Source organism: Grampus griseus (genome assembly GCF_964374135.1).
Source record: "Grampus griseus genome assembly, chromosome: 3".
NCBI lineage: Eukaryota > Metazoa > Chordata > Mammalia > Artiodactyla > Delphinidae > Grampus > Grampus griseus.
Genome location: NC_139019.1, coordinates 60,553,119 through 60,571,794, shown reverse-complemented (window position 1 = coordinate 60,571,794; position 18,676 = coordinate 60,553,119). Strand labels below are relative to the sequence as shown.

The 18,676-nt window shown below is 43.2% G+C and overlaps 1 protein-coding gene across 10 annotated transcripts in view; it reads right to left on the bottom strand.

The window, feature by feature from the left end:
• PDE8B (phosphodiesterase 8B) overlaps positions 1 to 18,676 on the bottom strand; it is a gene marked incomplete at its 5' end in the record, with an annotated part of 253,193 nt that overhangs the window by 85,989 nt on the left and 148,528 nt on the right. For 4 of the 10 annotated variants that reach the window (XM_082651425.1, XM_082651433.1, XM_082651427.1 and 1 more), the window contains 3 exons: positions 6,966 to 7,026; positions 9,153 to 9,241; positions 10,786 to 10,926. The exons of 2 other annotated variants lie outside the window; for them this stretch is intronic. In XM_082651425.1, coding sequence (XP_082507551.1) covers positions 6,966 to 7,026; positions 9,153 to 9,241; positions 10,786 to 10,926 — 291 coding nt within the window. The remainder of the gene's footprint in view (positions 1 to 6,965; positions 7,027 to 9,152; positions 9,242 to 10,785; positions 10,927 to 18,676) is intronic. 4 more of the 10 variants (XM_082651431.1, XM_082651432.1, XM_082651428.1 and 1 more) reach the window with 3 other exon arrangements.

The window sequence follows — 18,676 nt, the reverse complement described above, 5'->3', positions numbered from 1 at the left end:
TGGACCTCATGAAAAGGCAAAGCCTCAGGGGAACTAAGTTCTCACACTGGTATAAAGGGGTTGTGACAGGCTCTGAACCAGGGTGCGGGGGATGCCAGGAAGGCAAAGGGTGTTCAAAGAAGTATGTGCATGCATGGAGGCGGGGGAGGCCTTCCAGAGGGCGGGGCAGATGGTCTCTGACCTAAGAAAGTGGGAAATTCAAGAAAGAAAATTATCTTTTAGAAATGAGGTTGGCAAATTTTTTCTGTAAAGGGCCAGAGAGTACATATTTTAGGCTTTGCTGGCCACATGGTCTCTGTTGTATGGGCTCAACCCTGCTGTTGTAGAATGAAAGCAGCCTCAGGCGCTACGTAAAAAAGAATGTGGCTGTGAGCCAATAAAACTTTATTTACAAAAACAGACCACATTTGGCCTGTAGGTTGTAGCTTGTTGCCCTTTGTCCTAGATGACACCTAAAAAAATCCTAGCCAGCCTCCTTCAGTCCTGCGTTCTGTGCTTCTGCAGCACCTGTCTCACACCTCCCAACACTGTGCTCTAGAAATGTGTCCTGTTTATTTGTCTGTGGCCCCATAGCTTCTGGGGCAGAGACTTCGTGTCCCTGGCGCCAGCACAGAACAGGTGTTTAATGCATATCTGGGGAGAAAATGTGTGAGTGCTGCAGGGGGTGACAGTGTTTACAGCAGACTAACCTCGCAGGGCATTTCCAGCCTTTTGGCAAAAAGCTACAGGGTTCACAGAGGAAAAAAGATCTTTGCTGATGAAAAGCACCACCAGCAGACAGCAGCCTGGCTTCCAATTTCATTCCTTGTTAAAATGCAAACCCATGGGTGGATTTTGACTTCAGGGCTAAACCCCAAAGCCGCGCCACTACAACCACCTGCAGACGGGCTGCTCCCACCCTCTAGGGAGCGCTTCCCATCACAGACCCATCACCATTCACTTCAGCCTCCTTTAATGAGAAGGAAAAACAGTGTGTCTGGCCAGAGATATAAAAATTCTTTGTTATTGGAAAATCTAAGTGTCTCTCTAGGCCAGTGCAGCACGATTAGGTGACGTCAATGGCTCAGGATATCGGAGCCCTGCATTTCCAGCCTTCTCAGAACAGCAGCTAATTTACGGCAATAAAAACATTCCTATTTAGAGCCCCAGAAAAGAGGAGGTGGCCCCTCTTCTTCTGCATCCCTGAGTCCTGTGCTAAGGACTTGCCCACTCTCCCTGTGAAGCAGGAAGAGTGTACAGGTGGCAGGAGGCCAGGACCGAGACATTCAAGTCCACTCCAGCTCACCAACAGCTTGAGGGCCTACTACGCACCAGGCAGCATGGGCACACAAAGACAAGCACAGCCCAGGGACCCTGCTGGAGAGGAGAGGGCAGTGAGGCACACAAGTAGCCATCACGACGGTGGGCGTGATACACAGCAAAGAAGGTACTTTGGAGGCTCGAGGAGGGAGATGGAACTTGATGTTTCTTGGGCTGGACCATGGAGGGCTGCTAGAATTTGGGCACATGGAGCTGCAGGGAAATGGTGACAGGAGACGGGGTCCATTCACTAAACAGCAAAGCGGGGCAGGAGGAGGAGGAAGGCTAGGCTGGTGGGGGAGGCTCTGCTTGGTTTTGGACGTGGACTATACTCGACTCATTTCTGGATGGGCGTGAACAAGCCCAAGTGGGCCTGGGTCCTGCATTGTGGCTTCACAGCTCATAGCAGTTGGTTTGCACTGCTTGGGTTCACTAGTTTGTCTCTAAAAAGCCATCAGAATGTCATGTGATTCTCCCGCTACCCATGTCACCTCTCACATGGACTTTATTCTTCCTCCTGTGATGTCTAAACTTTGCTGTTGGGAGAATTTTTTTCCTGTGAAAGTCAGTTCCCCTCCTTTCCCAGAGGTCTCCAAGGACTTGCCTCTCTGCATGAGTTTATGTTATTAAGTGAAAATTTCCTGATTCCAGACGAAACACTCAGTGCTGAAGGAGGCGTTTTATGTTGAACTAAATCTTACAAAAAAGTACATGATTCCTTTTGCTATTCTAGAATATTTTTCCAATATTCTTAAGAAAGAAGAACAAAGCTGGAGGTATCACACTCCCCAATTTCAAACTATGTTACAAATCTATAGTAATCAAGACAGTATGGTATTGGCATAAAAACAGACACATATTTATCTGCATAGATAGTTCAATGTATCTAATGATGTAGATCAATAGAGAGTCCAGACATAAACTCACATATATATGGTCAATTAATTTATGACAAAGGAGCCAAGAATATGTAAGGTGGAAAGAATAGTTTCTTCAGTAAATGGTGTTGGATTAAATAGCTACATGGAGGGTTTCCCTGGAGGTGCAGTGGTTGGGAGTCCACCTACCAATGCAGAGGACACAGGTTCCATCCTTGGTCCGGGAAGAACCCACATGCCGCAGAGCAACTAAGCCCGTGTGCCACAACTACTGATCCTGCACTCTAGAGCCTGCAAGTCACAACTACTGAGCCCACGGGCCACAACTACTGAAGCCTGCACGCCTAGAGCCCGTACTCCGCAACAAGAGAAGCCACCGCAATGAGAAGCCCGCGCACCACAACAAAGAGTAGCCCCCACTCGCCGCAACTACTGCAACTAGAGAAAGCTCGTGTGCAGCAACGAAGACCTGATGCAGCCAAAAGTAAATAAATTAAAAAAAAATAGCCACATGGAAAAGAATGATACTGGATCACTATCTTACACTATACACAAAAATCTACTCAAAATGGATTAAAGTCTTGAACTTAAAATCTGAAATCATGAAATTCCTAGAAGAAACCATAGGGGATAAGCTCCTTGATGTTGGTCTTGCAGTGATTTTCTGACACCAGAAGCAAAGGCAAAGAAACCAAATATAAACAACTGGGACTACATAAAACTAAAATGCTTTGCATAGCAAAGAAAACCACCAACAAAATGAAAGGATATCCTACCAAATAGGAGAAAATATTTGCCTATCATATGTCTGATAAGGGAGTTAGCATCTAAAAAAATATAAAGAACTCATACAACTCAACAGCAAAAAAAACAAACAATAAAAAAATGGGTGGAGGATCTAAATAGATAGTTTTCTAAAGAAGACAAACAGATGGCCAACAGGTATACAAATAGGTGTTCAACATCACTAGTTTTCAGGGAAATACAAATCAAAACCACAGTGAGATATAAACTCACACCTGTTAACATGGCTATTATCAAAAAGTAAAAAAATAACAAGTGTTGTCAAGGATGTAGACAAAAGGGAACCCTTGTGCACTGTTGGTGGGAATGTAAACTGGTGCAGCCACTATGGGAAACAGCATGGAAGTTCTTCAAAAAGTTAAAAATGGAACTACCATATGATCCAGAAATTCCACTTTTGGGTATTTATCGAAAGGAAATAAAATCACTCACTCTAAAATATATATGCAACCCCATACTCACTGCAGCATTATTTACAATAGCCAAGACATGGAAACAACCATGGATGGTTGAATGGATAAAGAAAATGTGGTATATACACATACAATGAAATATTATTTAGCCATAAGAAAGAAGGAAATCTTGCCATTTGCAACAACATGGATGGCCCTTGAGGACATTACGGTAAGTGAAATAAATCAGATAGAGAAAGGCAAATACCATATGTTATCACTAATATGTGGAATCTAAAAAAACCCTCAAACTCATAACACAGACAACAGATCGGTGGTTGCCAGAGGTGGGGGTGGGGGGGTTAGGTAAAAGGGATGCAGGAGACTTCCCTGGTGGCGCAGTGGTTAAGAATCCGCTTGCCAACGCAGGGGACACGGGTTCGAGCCCTGGTCCGGGAAGATCCCACATGCCGTGGAGCAACTGAGCCCGTGCGCCACAACTGCTAAGCCTGCGCTCTAGAGCCTGCGAGCCACAACTACTGAAGCCCGCATGCCTAGAGCCCATGCTCTGCAACAAGAGAAGCCACCACAATGAGAAACCCACGCACCGCAACAAAGAGTAGCCCCCGCTCGCCACGACTAGAGAAAGCCCACGCACAGCAACAAAGACCCAAGGCAGCCAAAAATAAATAAATAAATTAATTAATTAATTTTAAAAACGGGATGCAGGAGGTCAAAAAGTACAAACTTCCAGTTATAATGAATAAGTCCTGAGGATGTACTGTACAGCATGGACTATAGTCAATAATGCTATGCTGCATATTTGAAATTTGCTAAGAGTAGATATTAAAAGTTCTCAAAAAAAAATTTGTAACTACATATGGTGATGGATGTTAACTAGACTTACCGTGGTGATCATTTCACAGTCTATACAAATACTGAGTCATTATTTTTTAAAAAAGCAGATGGACATGGATACCTTCGATGGGCTGAGGCACCAGCTGGAAGCTCACTGCACTGAGTCTCCTCCCCTCTGGAGCTGCCTTCTCACTGGGAGGAGCCCAGGCATCTTGGGTCTGCCATGCCCCAGCTTACTTCCTTGCCTGGCCAGGCTTCCTCCTGATCCCACACCACTTCCCAAGCCTCTGACATGTTACACTAAAATGGATTATGCCCTGAAGCCCTTCATGTCCCTGAGAGACACTGTCCCTTCTTTTAAAATCTTCATCTAAGTCAAAGGCCATGTTTGATATTCAAAAATAGATCACTGGAGGTACACACACACACACACACACACACACACACAATGGAATACTACTCAGCCATAAGAAACAATGACATTTTGCCATTTGCAACAACATGGATGGACTTGGAGGGTATCATGCTCAGTGAAATAAGTCAGACAGAGAAAGACTCTATGATATCACTTATATGTGGAATCTAAAAAATAAAACAAATGAATGAACAAAAAAGAAACAGATTCAGATATAGAGAACTAGTGGTTACCAGAGGGGAGAGGGAAAGGGGGAGAGGAAAAATTGGGTAGGGAATTAAGAGGTGTAAACTACTATGTCTAAAATGAATAAGCTACACAGATATATAGTATAACACAGGGAATATAGACAACATTTTATAATAACTATAAATGGACTATAACCTTTAAAAATTGCGAATAACTATGTTGCACTTCTGAAACATATAATATAGCACATCAATAATACCTAAATAAAATAAATAGATTTGTATTAAAAATAGATCATTGGTAATTATGTTTGTTGAATACTTTTTAATCAACAAACTTTACAGCATGAAGTGACAATACACACAATCCAGTACTAAAGTATAAACCAAAAAGAAAAAATATCACAGATTCTTTTTGATCCACCTCCTAGAGAAATGGAAATAAAAATAAACAAATGGGACCTAATGAAACTTAAAAGCTTTTGCACAGCAAAGGAAACCATAAACAAGATGAAAAGACAACCCTCAGAATGGGAGAAAACATTTGCAAACGAATCAACGGACAAAGGATTAATCTCCAAAATATATAAGCAGCTCATGCAGCTCAATATCAAAAAGACAAACAACCCAATCCAAAAATGGGCAGAAGACCTAAACAGACATTTCTCCAAAGAAGATATACAGATTGCCAACAAACACATGAAAGGATGCTCAACATCACTAATCATTAGAGAAATGCAAATCAAACTACAATGAGGTATCACCTCACACTGGTCAGAATGGCCATCATCAAAAAATCTACAAACAATAAATGCTGGAGAAGGTGTGGAGAAAAGGGAACCCTCTTGCACTATTGGTGGGAATGTAAATTGATACAGCCACTATGGAGAACAGTATGGAGGTTCCTTAAAAAACTAAAAATAGAACTACCATGTGACCCAGCAATCCCACTACTGGGCATATATCCCGAGAAAACCGTAATTCAAAGAGTCATGTATCACAATGTTAACTGAGGCACTATTTACAATAGCCAGGACATGGAAGCAACCTAAGTGTCCATCGACAGATGAATGGATAAAGGAGATGTGGCACATATATACAATGAAATATTATTCAGCCTTAAAAAGAAACGAAATTGAGTTATTTGTAGTGAGGTGGTTGGACCTAGAGTCTGTCATACAGAGTGAAGTAAGTCAGAAAGAGAAAAACAAATACTGTATGCTAACACACATATATGGAATCAGAAAAAAAAAAAGGTTCTGATGAACCTAGGTGCAGGATTGGAATAAAGACACAGACGTAGATAATGGACTTGAGGACATGGGGAGGGGGAAGGGGAATCTGGGATGAAGTGAGAGAGTAGCATTGACATATATACACTACCAAATGTAAAATAGATAGCTAGTGGGAAGCTGCTGCAGAGCACAGGGAGATTAGCTTTGTGACCACCTAGAGGGGTGGGATAGGGAGGGTGGGAGGGAGACGCAAGAGAGAGGGGATATGGAGATATATGTATACATTTAGCTGATTCACTTTGTTATACAGCAGAAACTAACAACATTGTAAAGCAATTATACTCCAATAAGGATGTGAAAAAAAAAAGAAAAATATCAATACCGTTGTTCTCTGTGATAAAACTACCTAAAAAAGTTCTTAAATACAGCAACTTACTAAAATTCTGTTACTTCAGAAAACACTCAAATATATTGTTCTACATGATATAATGGTTTAAAAAAATCATAGTACTAATTATAAATGATTTTTGTTTTTGACATGAATTTATAGGGGTGAAATGCTCAAATGCACATATAATTTTCACTTAAGAAATTAAGGTAGCAAATTAGAACATTTTTTATTTGGAGGAAAAATTTTATGCTCTCATAAAATATATTGGTCCTGAGCTGCACAGTCACAAGCTAAATCATAACTGACATGCGTTACTAATAAAGTGTATAGGCTCGCTGGGGAATTTTTTCTTTTACTATTTGTCTAAGGGCCTAATTTTGCCATAAAGCTTCTTAATTGGCAACTACAGTAAGATACGGAGAAAGACAAGTAGAGAACCATGGTGAGAATGTAACGAACGCATGGTCAAGCCGACAGAGTAAATGAAGCAAACTCAATACCATACCTGCTTATTTTTGTCAGTGGTACAACACAGTTTCTTGAGGGAGACAAAATGCCTAATTTTCCTAATAACATAAATAATCAGTTATTAGTGAGTCAGATATGAGATGATTCAACAAATTAGCAAATGAAAACGTCAACAGAATCTTCTTCAAGTAAAACTCCAGGGTCCATTCTAGGGCAGATTTTAAATTCTGACAAAACACAGTCTATAAAAGATGCATTTTTTTTTCACACACAGCCCACACATGCCTTCAGAAACTGGGCTTCCCTTTTAATCACAGCTGGCTCAGAAACACTTTCCTAATGGGTACTTCATTTTCTAACCAACTCCTGAGGCCTGGCTCCTAGATAGCATCAGTGACAGGATGAAATGCTACTCCAGACTTTAAGTTAAAATGGGATTTAATTCTGCTGACACTAATACTTTTACAGCTTATATAGAAGGCAAAGACTCATTTGGACAATGACCAAAGTTCATGGTTGTTGTTTTTACATTTAATATTCCACATTCTTTCACAGCCCGGTCATCATAAATGATGGCATTTTTCAGGCACAGAAAAACCCTCTTGTTTTAAGATCATGGACAGAATCCCCAAACAGCCTGTGGTGTTGCTCATTACCACAAGGACACCAGGGAAAGACAACAGGTGCCTTAGTCCTGCACAACGATCAGCTCAAGGTAGATTTTCTACTGAGTGAAGCTGGAATTACAGAGGACTATGTTAGATTTTATAGTAATGAGTCTCTTCTCTCTGTGTCTCTGCTTCTGTCTCTCTGTCTCTGTCTGTCTTCCTCTTTGGTTCAGTTTTCTCTGGAGGACTCTGAAGAGTCCTGGTTATTCTGTAGTGAGCATCACTAAATAGGAAGAGGTAAAATTTTCCTACTTTTAGTTAAGAATTTCCTTTGACAGCTCACTGGGGGAAAATATTGGGGGAAAAAATAACACTGTCTCTGGGCTCTAGAACTTCTTGCTCTTATCTGTCACATCAGAAAAATCAGAAAAACTCATTCTAACAGAAATAACCAAACAATAACTCGGTCTCCTCCACCTTGTTACCTAATAATTCTGGTCACACACACACACAGTGAATCTTAGCTTGAGAAGACGGTCTAAGGATGATGGTTGGAAACGATAATGTGATGGCCATCGTGGCCTCAGAGCTCTGACCGCTGGTGGAAACGGCCACACGGAAGCCTGTGCGCTCAGGAGGGTTTTGGGGGCCTTTCTCTGTGCGCTCGAAACCCCTGGTCAGGGCTACCAGCGTCCCCACCATGCGGAGTGAAGCAAAGTAGCAGGAAACATGAGACAGTGGATTCTGAACGGAGGGGGGAACAATTTTGAAACTAACAAATAAGTAAAATTGGAGCGGAAACAACCTACAGACACTTTGCTGACTACAGAACGTTTTCTAACCACACAATAAGAGTCACAGACAGGGCTCTCTTTGCTGGTTATTCGCACCATAACTGCTCCTTTTCTATTTCCAAAACATCACCCAACAGCGTGTGTCCCTTGTGAACCTGTACCATGACGCTGGCTGGTTGACCTTCAGGCTTGTTTACGAAGGCTCCTCAGTGATGTACTGTTAGGGGGTCCTGTCTGGCTCCATAAACCTTCTCACAAAATGTAACTGGGAGAAGGAAATGGAATTGAGCATTTTCCTTATCTCTCTGCAAATGAACAGGCTCCTCTGGTAACCTGAGATTCACATGGAATCAGATGTCTCAGCTTCTGGTCAGACACCTTTTTCTCCTAACCATGACCCCCAGGGTTCTGTCTTCCCTGTGGAACAAGCCCCGAGGACTGGAGAGAATCATCACAGAGCCGGTGCCTCAAGGAGAGAAGCTCGGCTCCCAGGTGGGGCTGAGGCAGCGAGCTCTGCTGTTCTGTGGTCTTTGTGATAACAGGGAAAGGCCTAGAAACTGAGCTCCTTGCGGCGTGGGGACAGTGGACCCCCAGACCATCAGGCGGAAGTGGACAGTCGGAGCGATGCTTCATAGAGCCCACAAGCAGAAGTAGAGCCTGTGTTGTTTTGGGGCTGCTGCCGGCCACACGGAGGTGTCCTCGGCAGGTACTACGTACAGACCCAATCCTACTATTTGTGGGTCTAACACACTTGCATTTCCATATACAAACCCAACGCCCACAGAGGCCCCTCAAAACAAGAGTTTAAGAGTTGGCGCTCACCCTCCTTGGCCAATCACTGGAGTGATCTTCACATGCTGTTGGATGCTGTCGCCGGATTTCCGTCTGGCATAGTAAACCCCCTGCCACTCCTACATAAAGAGAGCTCTTAAAATCCTTCTGTCCAGGCATTCGGTGGCTCCTACAGAGGGTCTCATCAAGTTCAGCCATGAAGTTCCCACATGCTTTTGTTACATTCCACAAAATACCGCTCCAGAGTTGCACCCACCACGACGGTGACTACGTAAGGCTCATGGTCACAGTGCACGGAGCCCACCAGAGCAATGAGCCCACCACCAGGGGCTGCCCCTCCTGGTTCTGGGACACTTGAGCAGTGGATGCCATTCCTGCTCTCAGCCCTGTGGGTGTAGGGGCACCAGGTCAAGGGGTTCTTCTGAGGTCTTTCTCGAGATCTTTACAACAACCTGTGAGCTTGATATTATCACCCTTCATTTGCAGATAGGTAAACAGAGGCTCAGAGATGCTGACTAATGTGCCCACGTGAGAAAGTGAAAAATGTGGTTATAAATTTATCTCTTAACTTTCCTTGAAGCCCATCATCCTTCTACTATCCTATCGGGCCTCCAGCCAAGTCTTCTCTGGGCTTAATCTGGCTCCTGGCAGTTTCCATGGATGGGGAGTGTGAAGCGGAGTGTGAAGACTTGCTGTGGCCCGACCCTGAGGAACCGGCTAGGATAAAGAGCCCGGTGACCTCAAGGCGGGGGGCCTGTGGCACCTCCACTATTTCTGGGAGGAAGTGGTTGAATTAGACCTGAGACTCTTTGCAGCCTTTTTCTGCCCACACACTCACAAAGGATGGCTAACTGGTATGCATGTTGGGGTCACTAGATGTGTGGCAGTACTCTCCAGGCAGAATTTTTGGAGGACTTAACAATGTCCTGTTTCCTTTTCAGTCTCACTGCCCCAATGTTCTTTTCTTTTACTAATTTTGGCCATGATATATAAGCCAAACATTTTATTTCTATAAAATGGTCCCCCATTAAATAAATACAATGCTTATCTAACTACTTCACATCAGAGAAAGCATCTGAATGATTAAAAGAAAGGCAGTTCCAGCTATGAGAGCAATGCTCCTCTGGAAAGGAAGGCTTGTGGAGAGATGCCCACTGCACCTGCACTACTGCCTTCATCTGCTGGGATGCAGTGGAGGTCGCTGGACAAACTGAACTGTGATGGGTAAAGAGAGCAGAAAAAGGAAAACTGACCGAAAACTGGGCCTGTAAGACACGTAAATACTGATATTAAATGCTCTTGGTCCCCAAAACACTGGATAAATTAAAAAATATAGAACAGCTCTCCTCAGAGATAGGTATGAAATTCCAGCCATGACAGGTGAGATTCATTCATGTGAAGGAAGAAACTTCCTTACACAAGATCACCAGATTCTATACCATCAGGATAAGCACGAGGTTCGCTTGCTATCCAAAATTAACTCAAAAGTTAACTCATCTTGCAAACATAAAGGATTTTTCACTTAATTGCAACGTTATTAAAGAAGCCAACATTAAAGACATGACATAAAAACTCACAGAAGAAAAAATGCATTGGGGAAGGGTTTGTGGACTGCTTCGGTTTCACCCACCTTGCCCTTCTCTCTCTCTCTCTATTTTTTTACCTTGCCCTTCTTGATGCAGGTGTTGATGGTGTCAAGAAGGTCCGCCCGGTTCTTGTCACTTTTGGGCAGCTCGGCGAGTTCTTTCCCCAGGAGCTCACCTTTGTGGTAGCCCATCATCCTTTCGAAGGCTGGGTTGACATACTGTGAACGGGAAGCGGTTAAAGGTCAGGGCAGGGTGCTGTGTGCCTCGCAGGAACGCTTGTTGGGACACAGAGGAAACGTGCCCTGGGCGAGCACTCTCCGATGGGGGTGCTGACCCGACCCCCAAGCCCCAAATGCCCCCAGAATAGGTGCTTCCCTCCTGAGCAGCAATGCATTAATTCAACTGCCATCCCAGCACCCCGGGCCCTCTGGGAAATCGGAAGACATTCTTCAGCAGAAAAAGAGCAAGAAGCTTTTATCTGCTAGTGCCAGCCTCCAGTGGGCCTTATTCATCACGTACCACCCATGAAATAAGAAAAAACTCAGAAAAAAAGAATAAAAATTAACTAGAACTCCATTCAACAGATTGTGGCTTCTATTAGTCACCTCTCTACAAAGAAGCAATTCGATCTCTCGCATCTAGATATTATTAATAGATAATTGCCACTGTCTATTAACCAATGCTCTAGCTTGGGGCCGCTTCTAGTCTAACTGAAGAATAAATTAAGTTAAAAACCTTGGGCAGCGGCTTCCCTGGTGGTGCAGTGGTTGAGAGTCCGCCTGCCGATGCAGGGGGCACGGGTTCGTGCCCCAGTCCAGGAAGATCCCACATGCCACGGAGCGGCTGGGCCCGTGAGCCATGGCCGCTGAGCCTGCGCGTCTGGAGCCTGTGCTCCGCAACGGGAGAGGCCACAACAGTGAGAGGCCCGCGTACCGCAAAAACCTCCCTGCCCCGGCCCCCCAGCTTGGTACATGCTGGGACCAGCAGACTCAGAGGTTTCTTTCCAAAATTCTGCCCAGGGCCCTGGAATTTAGAGCTATCACCTTGGCTGGTTCCTGGCTGCTATCCCCACCCTCCAATTTCTTCTCAAAGAACAGAGTCACCAGATGAGCAGCTGAGTGGAGGGGACAAGTGACGAAGAATATGGGGAAAACATGAGCGCACTGTATCTAGGTCACAGATTTCTTTGGGCATAATTGATATCCATCTGCTGTTTCAGAAACGGTCTTGCAAACTGTAATCACGCTTGCCCTCCACGGGGATGACAGCAGTGAGGAACCGAGTGATGCAGGGACATCTGGGGAGCTACTCTCTGGCGAACACAGCTGCTGCTAGTACAATTATCCCTGAGAAGTGGACGAGTCGGGAAGTTGCTCTGGGGCCCTTGGCACCAGGCCTTATGGAGGTCGCTGAAGAGGAGGAGGCGGTGACACTGTCTTCACTGATCTCCTACCACTTCACGTGGTGGTCACTGTCCTCCCTGGGCTGGGCAGCAGGACCCCTGCTCATGAGTTCAGCCCCACAGCCCCCTGGCCCAGCCCTGCACGCAGCTGAGCAGTGCGTGCTTGTCTCCCACGTGTGGGCATCCTCCCAGTTGCTCTCTGCTTAGAAAGCCCTTCCCCATCTGCTGGTCACGTCAACTCCAATTTTTCCCTCCCCTCCTCCAGCAAGCTGTCCTTGAGCCCCTGCCCAGTCTGAGTTTGTGCCACTCCTACAACTCCCACTCTCTCCGGTGCAGGCTTCTGGTGACTTATTACGCTGAATCTATATTTTTCTCTCTCTCTCTCCCCCACGAGACACGAAAATCCTCAAGGGCAAAGGCTACTTTGGATTTATCTTTGGATACTCAGAACTGTTTAGTAAATATCTGAGGAATGGATAATTTGAGAATGTATTATTTTCCTTATTTGTTGGCTAAATTCTCATACATTTTCACATGTGTTTATTCTGCTTTTGCTACTAGGTTGCAAATATGGGTAGAAATCATAGCTCTACTTTCATGCCCGGTGACCTCACAATGCAGCAGATACTCTAGGACATGGATTATGGAGCCAAGGCACCCAAGTTCAAATCCTGGCTCTGCCCATTACTAGCTACATGACTTGTGGGCAGGTTGCTTACCTTCCCTGGTCCTCAATTTCCTCATGTGTAAAATGACTACGACAGTAGTACCTGGTTCATAGAATTGTTTTAACAAATAAATGAGTATGTATAAAATGTTTAGTACTGGGACTTCCCTGGTGGCACAGTGGTTAAGAATCCACCTGCCGGGAGACCATCAAGATGGCAGAAGAGTAAGACGTGGAGATCACCTTCCTCCCCACAGATACATCAGATATATCTACATGTGGAACAACTCCTACAGAACATCTACTGAATGCTGGCAGAAGACTTTAGACCTCCCAAAAGGCAAGAAACTCCCCACGTACCTGGGTAGGGCAAAAGAAAAAAGAAAAAACAGAGACAAAAGAATAGGGACGGGACCTGCACCAGTGGGAGGAAGCTGTGAAGGAAAGGTTTCCACACACTAGGAAGCCCCTTCACTGGTGGAGACAGGGAGTGGCGGGCGGGGGGGAAGCTTTGGAGCCACAGAGGGGAGCACAGCAACAGGGGTGCAGAGGGCAAAGCTGAGAGATTCCCACACAGAGGATCGGTGCCGACCAGCACTCACCAGCCCAAGAGGCTTGTCTGCTCAGCCACTGGGGAGGGCGGAGGCGGGGAGCTGAGGCTTTTAAGTTTCATTAGATCCCATTTGTTTATTTTTATTTCCATTACTCTAGGAGGTGGATCAAAAAAGATCTTGCTGTGATTCATGTCAAAGAGTGTTCTGCCTATGTTTTCCTCTAAGAGTTTTATAGTGTCCAGTCTTACATTTAGGTCTTGAATCCATTTTGAGTTTATTTTTGTGTATGGTGTTAGGGAGTGTTCTAATTGCATTCTTTTACATGTAGCTGTCCAGTTTTCCCAGCACCACTTATGGAAGAGACTATGTTTTATCCATTGTATACCCTTGCCTCCTTTCTCATACATTAGTTGACCATAGGTGCGTGGGTTTATCTCTGGGCTTTCTATCTTGTTCCATTGATCTGTGTTTCTGTTTTTGTGCCAGTACCATACTGTCTTGATTACTCTGTAGTAATAGTCTGAAGTCAGGGAATCTGATTCTTCCAGCTCCGTTTTTTTCCCTCAAGACTGCTTTGGCTATTCGGGGTCTTCTGTGTCTCCATACAAATTTTAAGGCTTTTTGTTCTAGTTCCATAAAAAATGCCATTGGTAATTTGACGGGGATTGCATTGAATCTGTAGATTGCTTTGGGTACTGTAGTCATTTTCACAATATTGATTCTTCCAATCCAAGAACGTGGTATATCTCTCCATCTCGTGGTATCATCTTTAATTTCTTTCATCAGTGTCTTATATTTTTCTGCATACAGGACTTTTGTCTCCCTAGGTAGGTTTATTCCTAGGTATTTTATTCCTTTTGTTGCAATGGTAAATAGGAGTGTTTCCTTAATTTCTCTTTCAGATTTTTCATCATTAGTGTATAGGATTGCAAGAGATTTCTGTGCATTAATTCTGTATCCTGCAACTTTACCAAATTCATTGAGTAGCTCTAGTAGTTTTCTGGTGGCATTTTTAGGATTCTCTATGTAGAGCATCATGTCATCTGAAAACAGTGACAGTTTTATTCTTCTTTTCCAATTTGTATTCCTTTGATTTCTTTTTCTTCTCTGACTGCCATGGCTAGGACTTCCAAAACTATGTTGAATAATAGTGGTGAGAGTGGACATCCTTGTCTTGTTCCTGATCTTAGGGGAAATGCTTTCAGTTTTTCACCATTGAGACTGATGTTTGCTGTGGGTTTGTCGTATATGGCCTTTATTATGTTGAGGTAGGTTCCCTCTATACCCACTTTCTGGAGAGTTTTTATCATAAATGGGTGTTGAATTTTCTCAAAAGGCTTTTCTGCGTCTATTGAGATGATCGTATGGTTGTTATTCAATTTGTTAACAGGGTTTATCACATTGATTCACTTGCATATATTGAAGAATCCTTGCATCCCTGGGATAAATCCCACTTGCTCATGGTGTATGATCCCTTTAATGTGCTGTTGGATTCTGTTTGCCAGTATTTGGTTGAGGATTATTGCATCTATATTCATCAGTGATATTGGTCTGCAATTTTCTTTTTTTATAGTATCTTTGTCTGCTTTGGGTATCATGGTGATGGTGTCCTCATAGAATCAGTTTGGGAGTGCTTCCTCCTCTGCAATTTTTTGGAAAAGTTTGAGAAGGATGGGTGTTAGCTCTTCTCTACTTGTTTGATAGAATCCTCCTGTGAAGCCATCTGGTCCTGGACTTTTGTTTGTTGGAAGATTTTTAATCACAGTTTCAATTTCATTACTTGTGATTGCTCTGTTCACATTTTCTATTTCTTCCTGGTTCAGTCTTGGAAGGTTACACCTTTCTAAGAATTTGTCCATTTATTACAGCTTGTCCATTTTATTGGCATAGATTTGCTTGTAGTGCTCTCTTAGGATGCTTTGTATTTCTGCAGTGTCAGTTGTTACTTCTCCTTTTTCATTTCTAATTCTATTGATTTGAGTCTTCTCCCTTTTTTTCATGATGAGTCTGGCTAATGGTTTATCAATTTTGTTTATCTTCTCAAAGAACCAGCTTTTGGTTTTATTGATCTTTGCTATTGTTTTCTTTGTTTCTATTTCATTTATTTCTGCTCTGATCTTTATGATTTCTTTCCTTTTGCTAACTTTGGGTTTTGTTTGTTCTTCTTTCTCTAGTTCCTTTAGGTGTCAGGTTAGATTGTTTATTTGAGATTTTTCTTGTTTCTTGAGGTAGGCTTATATAGCTATAAACTTCCCTCTTAGAACTGCTTTTGCTGCATTCCATAGGTTTTGGATCGTTGTGTTTTCACTGTCATTTGTTTCTAGGTATTTTTTGATTTCCTCTTTGATTTCCTCAGTAATCTCTTGGTTATTTAGTAACGTATTGTTTAGCCTCCATGTGTTTCTGTTTTTTACGTTTTTTCCCCTGTAATTCATTTCTAATCTCACAGCGTTGTGGTCAGAAAAGATGCTTGATATGATTTCAATTTTCTTAAATTTACTGAGGCTTGATTTGTGACCCAAGATGTGATCTGTTCTGGAGAATGTTCTCTGCACACTTGAGAAGAAAGTGCAATCTGCTGTTTTTGGATGGAATGTCCTATAAATACCAATTAAATCTATTCTGTCATTTAAAGCTTGTGTTTCCTTATTTATTTTCATTTTGGAAGATCAGTCCATTGGTGTCAGTGAGGTGTTAAAGTCCCCCACTATTATTGTGTCACTGTCGATTTCCTCCTTCCTGTTAGCAGTTGCCTTATGTATTGAGGTGCTCCTCTGTTGGGTGCATATATATTTATAATTGTTATATCTTCTTCTTGGATTGATCCCTTGATCATTATGTACTGTCCTTCCTTGTCTCTTGTAACATTCTTTATTTTAAAGTCTATTTTATCTGATATGAGTATAGCTACTCCAGCTTTCTTTTGGTTTCCATTTGCATGGAATACCTTTTTCCATCCCCTCACTTTCAGTCTGTATGTGTCCCTAGTTCTGAAGTGGGTCTCTTGTAGACAGCATATAGATGGGTCTTGTTTTTGTATCCATTCAGCAAGCATGTGTCTTTTGGTTGGAGGATTTAAGCCATTCACGTTTAAGGTAATTATCGATATGTATGTTCCTGTGACCATTTTCTTAATTGTTTTGGGTTTGTTTTTGTAGGTCCTTTTCTTCTCTTGTGTTTCCCACTTAGAGAAGTTCCTTTAGCATTTGCTGTAGAGCTGGTTTGGTGGTGCTGAATTCTCTTAGCTTTTGCTTATCTGTAAAGCCTTTGATTTCTCCATCGAATCTGAATGAGATCCTTACCTGGTAGAGTAATCTTGGTTGTAGGTTCTTCCCTTTCATCACTTTAAGTATATCATGCCACTCCCTCTGGCTTGTAGAGTTTCTGCTGAGATATCAGCTGTTAACCTTATGGGAGTTCCCTTGTATGTTATTTGTCATTTTTCCCTTGCTGCTTTCAATAATATTTCTTTGTCTTTAATTTTTGCCAATTTGATTTCTATGTGTCTTGGCGTGTTTCTCCTTGAGTTTATCCTGTATGGGACTCTCTGTGCTTCCTGGACTTGGGTGGCTATTTCCTTTCCCATGTTAGGGAAGTTTTCGACTATAATCTCTTCAAATATTTTCTTGGGTCCTTTCTCTCTCTTGTCTCCTTCTGGGACCCCTATAACATGAATGTTGTTGCGTTTAATGTTGTCCCAGAGGTCTCTTAGGCTGTCTTCATTTCTTTTCATTCTTTTTTCTTTATTCTGTTCTGCAGCAGTGAATTCCACCATTCTGTCTTCCAGGTCACTTATCTGTTCTTCTGCCTCAGTTATTCTACTGATTTCTTCTAGTGTATTTTTCATTTCAGTTATTGTATTGTTTATCTCTGTTTGTTTGTTCTTTAATTCTTGTAGGTCTTTCTTAAACATTTCTTGCATCTTCTCGATCTTTGCCTCCATTGTTTTTTCGAGGTCCTGGATCATCTTCACTATCATTATTCTGAATTCTTTTTCTGGAAGGTTGCCTATCTCCACTTCATTTAATTGTTTTTCTGCAGTTTTATCTTGTTCCTTCATCTGGTACGTAACCCTCTGCCTTTTCATCTTGTCTGTCTTTCTGTGAGTATGGTTTTTGTTCCACAGGCTGCAGGATTGTAGTTCTTCTTGCTTCTGCTGTCTTCCCTCTGGTGGATGAGGCTATCTAGGAGGCCAGTGTAAGTTTCCTGATGGGAGGGACTGGTGGTGGGCAGAGCAGACTGTTGCTCTGGTGGGCAGAGCTCAGTAAAACTTTAATCCGCTTGACTGTTGATGGGTGGGGCTGGGTTCCCTCCCTGTTGGTTGTTTGGCCTGAGGCAACCCAATACTGGAGCCTACCTGGGCTCTTTGGTGGGGCTAATGACAGACTCTGGGAGGGCTCTCACCAAGGAGTACTTCCCAGAACTTCTGCTGCCAGTGTCCTTGTCCCCACGGTGAGCCACAGCCACCCCTCCCCCTGCCTCTTCAGGAGACCCTCCAACACTAGCAGGTAGGTCTGCTTCGGTCTCCCCTGGTGTCACTGTTCCTTCCCCTGGGTCCCGATGTGCACACTACTTTGTGTGTGCCCTCCAAGCGTGGAGTCTCTGTTTCCCCCAGTCCCGTCGAAGTCCTGCAATCAATTCCCACTAGGCTTCAAAGTCTGATTCTCTAGGAATTCCTCCTCCCATTGCCGGACCCCCAGGTTGGGAAGCCTGACGTGGGGCTCAGAACCTTCACTCCAGTGGGTGGACTTCTGTGGTATAAGTGTTCTCCAGTCTGTGAGTCACCCACCCAGCAGTTATGGGATTTGATTTTGCTGTGATTGCGACCCTCCTACCTTCTCATTGTGGCTTCTCCTTTGTCTTTCGATGTGGGGTATCTTTTTTAGTGAGTTCCAGTGTCTTCCTGTCGATGATTGCCCAGCAGCTAGTTGTGATTCTGGTGTTCTCACAAGTTGGAGTGAGAGCACATCCTTCTACGCTGCCATCTTCTTTTTCATTTATTTCTGATTTGATCTTTATGATTTCTTTCCTTCTGCTAACTTTGGGTTTTTTCTTACTCTTTCTCCAGTTGCTTTAGGTGTAAGAAAGCACCTAAAGTTTATTTGAGTTCCTCTTGTTTATTTGAGTTCCTCCTCTCTTTGGGAGAAACGATATATACGTTTTTCTCCTTTTGCTCTTTTTATGAGTGTGTATGTATATGTTTCTGTGTGTGATTTTGTCTGTATAGCTTTGCTTTTACCATTTGTCCTAGGGTTCTCTCTGTCCGTTTTTTTTTTAGTATAATTTTTAGCGCTTGTTATCATTGGTGAATTTGTTTTTTTGGTTTGGTTGTGCTCTTCATTACT